The 8,303-nt window shown below is 43.8% G+C and overlaps 1 protein-coding gene across 1 annotated transcript in view; it reads left to right on the top strand.

Moving 5' to 3' along the window:
- Window positions 1-5,942: 5,942 nt before the first annotated feature.
- Window positions 5,943-8,303, top strand: part of SPOCK1 (SPARC (osteonectin), cwcv and kazal like domains proteoglycan 1) — a 738,369-nt gene continuing 736,008 nt past the window's right edge. The window contains exons 1-2 of the mRNA XM_027849220.1: window positions 5,943-6,124; window positions 6,740-6,904. Coding sequence (XP_027705021.1) covers window positions 6,740-6,904 — 165 coding nt within the window. The 5' untranslated portion in view covers window positions 5,943-6,124. The remainder of the gene's footprint in view (window positions 6,125-6,739; window positions 6,905-8,303) is intronic.

The raw sequence follows: 8,303 nt of genomic DNA, 5'->3' as shown, positions 1-8,303 counted from the left end.
ATTGTCCTTTTTTGAAAATTAATATCACCACAGTCAATGCCCCACAAATGCCTCTGGTCTTTGTAAATCTGGGAGGGGAAGAGGAAACTAGGCTAGCCTTTAGAATAGCCACAGGAAATGCAGGGTAATGTAGTAAATCTAGTATTTTATATACACACACACATATATATATATATATTTATGATATTATATACAATGTGTAAATATATATATACATATATAGTAATCAACATATTTTTGTATGTTAGCAGATGAACCGGTGCAACCAGTCACTATCACACAGAACAATGGACTTGTCATTTGGCTTCTCTTCTCTGTGGTTGGGACTTAGGTTTGCTCAAATATTTCCATGGATCTGTGCTCTTAAAGATGTGAGTTTTTCCTTCATTGATGCATATTGCAACCTATCCATAATTTTTGCCAATGTATGACTTTTGTCTCCTATAGGTTTGCTACAAGGGGCTCACCCAACAGGATGGTGGGGAGGTTCCTTGCTTTCTCTTGACATCAAGAGGATATCAATGGAGCACCTGGGCTCTCCATCAATTACCCCTTGTTCTTATCACATAACCACTCCGTTTTTGCTTATACATGTCTTTGATGACATTCTTCATTCCACTTCTCCATAATTTGTTGTTTATAAGGTGTTGTGGTCCTCACATCCATCATATGACTTTTGATTGCTCTCTAGGGGGGATTCATTTTCAACAAGGAAGTTTTAGTGACTAGAGAACTAGCCTCAAGGTCAGTGAAGACCTGAGTTCAAGTCTGGCTTTGGTTATATACTGACTTTATGACCCTCTCAGTGCCCTAGACTATGGATATAAGCTATGAATATAGTTCTACTAACTATGAATATAAGTTGCAGAGAAGGCATTGCTCTGAATTGGCAGAGGAAGTTCTTCACCAAGAACTCCTTATATCAATGGAACCACAGGTCTAGTCTCCTCAAATTTTACATATACATATATATATATATATATGTGTGTGTGTGTGTGCATGTATATATATACATGCATATATATATATATATATATGTGAATCCTAGCGGATGAAGAATGTCTACTGTTCAAACTATGATATGTAGTTAGAGGTACAATTTATATACACACACACATACACACACACACACACACATAAATGGGTGAGTTAGAAGCTCTGTAAATTGCCTATCCAACTGTATATCATAGTTTGAATAGTGAGTATTCTTCATCCACTTAGCTTTTCCTATGTGGATAGTTAGGCCAAACTAATTGAGTGGCTGTAGATCTCGTTCAGAAGGCTGTGCTTTATTTTAGGCTCAAAGCAATCAGAACAAAATACTCAAAAAGAACTCATTTGCCAGTATGACATGTATTTTGTCCTAATTTTCTTTTCTCTATCACACTCCCATATCAGCAAATCAGACTCACCACAGCAGGTCATAAAGTCCAACCACTTGATTCCAAGAAAGATTATACAGAAGCACTAGCTTTGTTTCAGGACCACTAGGATGAGAGGTAGAGAACTGGGTTTCATTCTTATCTCTGCCTTTCTTGCTGTGTGGTCTTCAGAAAGCGACTAAACCTTTCTGTGCTTTCTCTCTTCAACTGTAAATGGAGATCATAGTAATTGCTTTGTATTTTCCAGGAGGCATGTTATAGGCATTCATTAGACTGGAAAATAAAACATGTGGGGCTCTTTAGAAATAGGAACTATGTTGAAATGAGGAATTATTATAGCTTTGTAGTAACCAAAGAAATTCAGAAATGTAGCCTTGAGGCAGACTATTGATTTTAGCTCCTATAAACTTCACATAGGCTTAACCTGGCATCTTCCTTTTCCTTCCCCCCCCTCACCTATCCCCCAGTGCTGGCTGGCTTGATGGCATGTGTCCAACATCCGTCTTCCTATGTCCTTTTCCTGAGAGTCAGGGTCTCGAGAAGGAGAGAAACAGAATTGGGGGCTAGGGAGAGGGAAGGAGAGCACAGTAGCTTAGGTTTGAGCCTTAGTCAAGTGCAGCAAAAGATGCCCACCCTACTTTGGAAACACCTCCAGGGTCCCCTTTCCAGGGTAGGATTTGTAGAAAGAAATATATACTTTTTGGTTGTAGCCTAGTCTACAAAGGGGAGCTTGGAGAAAGGGTAAGTGGGCTGCCACTGAAAATGGGGACAAATATAGTCAGCCAAGGAACACTCTGGTAAGAGAGAGTTAGGTGAGATTAGAAAGCAGGAGGTCATAGATATATGATATATATATATATATGAGATATGATCAATATAATAGTGTCCATTCTGTGCAACTCTTGTCCATACTCTTTCATCAATTCACCAAAGGGACTCCACTCAGTGTGCTGGAGATCTTCCTCACTTTCTCTGGATACCAGGAGTATGCTAGGAAGTAAATGAGAAACTGTGAAAGGATTTTTTCTTTATTTCTCTGCACCATGGTTTGGGTGTGAACCTGTCTAAGAAACAGGGGCCAGGACTAGGTGACCAAATGAGATAAATATTTCACAAAGCTTAAAGCATGACTTAAATGGTAGTGATAGCACTGCTGTTGGTGGCCATGAAGCCAGGAAGATTTGGGTTCAAGTTCCAGACACTGACACACATTGGCAGTGAAACCCAGAACGAGTCATTTAACCTTCCGTGTTCTAGGTGACTCTCTAAGACTATAAGTTACAGAGAAGGTGCTCACTTGCATTCATAAAGGGAATCCTCTCCCTCCTCCCATTCCCCTTCAGTTCCACAGTTTATCAATGAAATCACAGGTCCAGTCCCCCGCCTTATTATTCCTTCAATCTTTCTTCTTGTTTTAAGATTCTTACAAGGCTTGGTAGTCACTGTTGTCCCTAAGCAAGGAAAAGTAAGTACAGGATTAGATTCTCCTCTTAATTCTAAGCCTGTTGTGCCTTTTCTTCCTCTCTCCTTTTCCTGGCCCAAGTTCTACTCTGTGCTCCTGGATAACCATAGCCCCAAGGCCTGAGAACAGAAACCCCCAGACTTCTCATTTGGCACAGGAGAACCTCAGAGCCTGATTTTGGCTCAACTGGCAGATAAAGAGTTAACCCAAGCCCAGCTAGGCCACTGATCTGCTGTGTGATCCTGGGTAAGTAGGGTTCCTTCTATGGGTTCCTTTCCATGTTGTCTCCATCATTAGAATGTGAGCTCCTTGAAGACAGATTGTTTTTGCCTTTCTTTGTAAACTCAGCTCTCTAGCTCAATGTCTGGTAAACACTTAACACTTATTGATTCATTGTAACATTGGACTTGTCATTGTCTAAGGATTTTTCAAGTTCTGATATTTAGGATTCTGTGGTGGGATCCCACAGAGGTGTGCTTAAAGATATGCATCTATCCCCTGACGCATGTGTGCATTTGTACACATTTAATTTGTACACATTTAATTTGTAGAGAATGTGAGCAGAGCTCATGGGAACAATTAAAAAATATATGTCTTAAAGGGAAAGGGCATCCTTAAGTGGGTGTTGGGATTATGAGCATGTTTAAACAGCTGGGCATATGCCTAACCCCAGAATGGAAATGCAGATCCCTTTATAGGAAAATGTAGCCAACTCTAAAAATTCCCTTTGGGGATTATGCAAAGCCAACATTTCATTCCAGCCTGGCTTTCCCAGCTCCATGATGCCCTTCTCCCAGAGTCTGCTCAAGGAAAGTAAGTCCATTTTAGCAGAAGCTAAGAAAGACATAATTAGGAAGGAGAATTTGCTCTCCCTCTCACCAACACTTGGCCCAGCTATATATGTATGTATGTATGTATGTGTGTATGGTATTGACATGCCAGCTGTGTATATGTATAATTATGAGGTGTATATCAGACATAAATATAGATGCATATAACATATATGTAATACAATTACAGAGATACACATTACACATACACACATATACAAATATATGTAAATATATGCATGTGTGTTTTGGATTATCCTTGCTATTACTCCCACAAGGGAGGATGCTTTACGTGCCCTAGATGGGTATACCACAAGCAAGGCTTTCCCAAAAGAGCACTGGTCTTTAGTTTCTAACACAGAAGCATCAAGTCTTAGCTCATTACGTGACCTTGAACCAGTCATTTCCTGAACCTCAGTATTCTTGTTTGAAAATGAAGAGGTGGGACCAGAGGACTCTAATACTCTGTGTGAGTTTCTGGTTCTCTGTGGCCTTCATGGATGGTGAGGGGAGGGATTATAGGCAAGAATCCAACTTACTTAGCTGGGAAGGGATCTCTCAGAAATGAAAGTGCTATTTACCTGCAAATAAAACCTTTTGGTAGGACTGTGGAAGTATAAAAGGTGCCATTGGCAAAAGTCACATGCATGCTGAAACATGTAGTCTCTGATCCTCTCTTCCAGGGCTATACAGGTTATATTTCCCTTCAGGACTTCAGGTTACCCTAAAGGGTTTCCTCTACTGCCATTGGTAGGAGCCCCACCAGCTGTGTCCCACCATTTTTAGGGGCCAGTGACTAGCATTCCAGTTCCATTGAACAACTTAACACTGATTAGTTTTTACAGAGGGATATTTTCTTAAAAGATTTAGCAAGAACAAATGTATAAGCATTTATCCTGATGCCTTGAGGCATAATCCTCCTTTTACTACTTAAATCTGGAGAGGGGGAGGATTAGGTTCATAATTTAGCTCAATTCCTACATAGCAATGATCCCACCATGTTCATAACCAAAACCAAAATCACTGCTGGATGTTTCAGCTATTGCTAGGCTGGTGTTTGGAAGGTCACTCCCAAATGTGACTTTGTTTCTTGGGACATTTGGCTGTAATACCTGGCCTGGATTCTACCTCCCAGATCCCTAGGGTTTGCTCTGTTGTGGTTGGGAGACCAAAAGAATGAAAATAAAAAAGCCAGGGAGGCCCAATTTTTTGGGGGGCTATATAGCCCCAAAGAAAAAAGGCTCTGAGAGTTTCCCCCTTAACAACAGTCTCTCACAGGACACAATGAGCTTTCCAAGATGAGAATGGAGCTGAGAGACTGTGGAAACCGAATCAGGCCTTTTTGAAGATATCTATAATTCTATTTACACAGCAAATGGAAAAAAAGGCTCTTACCAACCATGTGCTTAGCCAACCAGAATCAGTGACAAAATGTTCACACAAGCTCCCTTATTCATCATCACCATTCTCCCAGAAACAACTACAGAAAAGCTCCCTAGTGTCCATTAAAGGAGACACTCTATGTTTGTTGTCCCAGTAATAGCTCACATTTATATGTATATGTTTAGGTTTATTATGCATCCATTATCTCAATTCCTTGGGGAAGCAAATCTGAGGAAGGCAGTGTAAATTTTCTTACTTCCATTTTCCTGGTCAAGAAACTGAGGCTCTGAAATGCTGACAGGTCAAAAGTCTCTTGACTAGAAAGCACAATTGGGTCTGGAACCCAGGTTTTCTACTCATAGATCAAGTGACAGGTGTCACTTTATCCAGGACTAGGCCGTCTGCAGAATGAGGCAGATTAGGATGTTTGGGGGCGAGAGATCCACTTTTCCTGGCCCCAGCAGGCTAACTATACCACCTCTATCTACCCTTTTCCATCCCTATTTTCCCTTGTGTTTTTTCTCTCCTCTCTTCCCTTTTCCTCCCCGTCTCCCAACAACCCTCTTCTTCCCTCTAAGCACTGCTTGTCTCTTGAGCCCCAGATCTGAGCGGCCCGTCTGAGCATGTGCAGTGCCACCTCTCCAGCCCCTTTGTAAGCTGGCAGGCTTCGCGAGCCTGTGGTGGCTGTGGCGCTGGCGGCGCTGGATCTGAGTCCTTGAGCTGGAGAGAGGAGCTGGGGGAATCGGGAGCAGGGAGCCAAGGCCAACAGGGTTGTTCGGCAGCGCGCCCGCCAGGGGGCAGCAGAAGTCGCCTCTCGTTGTCTCCGCAGCTCTGAGGAGACTGGTACCAGACCCGGGCTGGCCTCACAAAGCAGAGGGAGGGAGCGCAGTGATCAGGCAGGGAAGGAAAGAGCGGGCGAACCAGCTAGAGAACGAGAGATCGTTAACCCAAGAGCCAGAGCCAGAGCCGGACCTGGGGCTGGAGCCGTAGCTGCTGAAGCCATAGTCTCCGGAGCAGGTGCAGTCAAGGAGCAAGGACTCCCGCCCCACCACGGGCTGCCCCCCAAGGTACGTGCCCCTTAGTTCTTGCACCCTAGCTTCGCTCCCTGGAGACGCCAGATAATGCAATCTTGGCTTACTTGGTTTCTTTCTGGGCTCCCCAACTTCCTTCTGGCTGGAGGTAGGGAAGGTGGAGAGGAGCGTCCTGGGAGAGGGGGCAGGTTGTACTACTAGGCAAACATCACCTGGGGCGGATGAGGAAAGCTGCTGCAAGGAGGCTCTACCTTTCTAGCTGCGCTCCTGCTGCTAAGTGTGGGAGCTGATAGAAGCGCAGAGGATGGTAGAGACACCCCCCCCCCACCCTCGGCCAAACTCCAGTGTACTCTGCAGTGCAATCTGACTGCTACCTTACAGGAGACTCTGTTTTCCCAATCCACACTTCTGTGTAACCTCTCTTCCAATACGGCAGCCTAGGTCAAGGTCTGTGATGGGGCATCCCCAAACACGCAAACATGCAGATAACAAAACAAGGTCTGTACCTTTTAATAAAGCATCTGCCCCATGACACCCCTAAAATCCCCCCCCCCACTTCACACTGATAAACTGTCAGGGGCAGGCATGCGGATCTTGTGCCCCATCTCTCAAGGCACCCTGATCTGTCCTGTAACCCCCTTTGCTCTGCAGATGCCTGGCATCATGGTGATCCTGGCGTGGTGTTTCCTACAAGTGGACAGCCGACGCGCGGAGGTGCTCACCGGCCACAACAATGGCAATTTCTTGGACAGTGACAAATGGCTGAGCACCGTCTCCCAATACGACAGGGACAAGTACTGGAACAGATTCCGAGATGTGAGTGTTATATTCTAGCTACGGATACTGGGGAATCAAAGGATGGTCTCCTTTGGGGTGGGAAGGGGAGAATGGAGAGATGTATTATTAGATGAGTAAGTTGATCTGAAGGGGTATGTTAATTGGTGACGGGGTGGTTGGGGGATTGGGCAGAATTGTGGATTTATTGTGAATTATTCAGTGAAGATAAAATTGTCTTACCCTCAGGGCCCTCGGTGCTGGTGGCAATAGTAGGCTGGGTGACATGCAGTGACTACAATTTTGTTGAAGGGTAACTTTGGAAAGAACTTTGTTAGCTTGTTATTCCTCTAGATATCAACTGTCCAGACATGCATTAGGAGTAGCAAAGGAATGATTGCATTGATGGGGAGGGGGAGTGCCTTGCAATAACAACAACAAATACTGACGAGCAACTCAGCTTCCCAACATGAGAGAGAGTCTGTAACAAGCTCAGTAAGTCTTCTGACACTGATGGATCATTTTGGGAAGCAGTAGAAAGAGGAAGGCTTCATTCATTGAGGGTGATATATAATGCCCATTACATGGGTTATAACATCAGAAGACTGCTGTTGATTCTTCAGGGAGAGTGAGTCTGGTTCATTTATATAGCAAACCAGGTGTTAAGGCATGTGTGGGGGAGGCCAACTTCCTTGGATCTTAGAAACAGAATCTGTCACTAGGAAGTAGGGTTCTGAGGCTCCATTTCTTTCCCATAGCCAGAACTGGAAACAACAGTTCATAGTATTGCTTTTTACTGAGAAGGGACAAGGAGGGGGGGTGGAGTAGCAGGGTCACCTTAAAGCCAAGATCCTGTTATTTTCACGCATGAAAGAGTATTTGGGTGGGATGACTTGTAATTAGAACAAAGGAGGATACATTAAGCTGGTGATCCCTATGGTATGAGAAAAAAGGAACAGAGATAACACTTGCATACTGGGATGTAAGACTTAGTCTTTCTGTGAAAGAGAGAAGGGCAGATTGTCAGAACTGTGGTGAATGCTCCCCTGTCAATCCGTCTCAAGAATGTGGAAGGAGCTCTGTCCAATCAGCTTCTCATTGATTCTGGCTCTTTCTTCAGTTTGTTCTTTCTGGCGATTGTCTTGTTAGTCAGTTTGTAACTACTGAATCCTCCCTAAGTGGGAAAAACATAGTGATGGTGGGGCTATTTCATTGGCCAAACATTAGGGACCGACAAATTTAAGAGACTTTGAACTGACCTGTTAATTCAAATTATTGGAAATTCTTAAGTAGGTTCTTTTGCTTTGATCACATCAGACTTCTCTGTGTATGAGAGATACGTGGATCTCATATCTCCAACATGACCAGAATTTTGGAGGGAGGGAGGGAGAGAGAGAGAGAGAGAGAGAGAGAGAGAGAGAGAGAGAGAGAGAGAGAGAGA

This window comes from Vombatus ursinus, unplaced genomic scaffold (assembly GCF_900497805.2).
Source record: "Vombatus ursinus unplaced genomic scaffold, bare-nosed wombat genome assembly UNPS02007284.1, whole genome shotgun sequence".
Taxonomy (NCBI): domain Eukaryota; kingdom Metazoa; phylum Chordata; class Mammalia; order Diprotodontia; family Vombatidae; genus Vombatus; species Vombatus ursinus.
The sequence above is the reverse complement of the archived record's forward strand: the minus strand, read 5'-3'. Positions and strand labels throughout refer to the sequence as shown.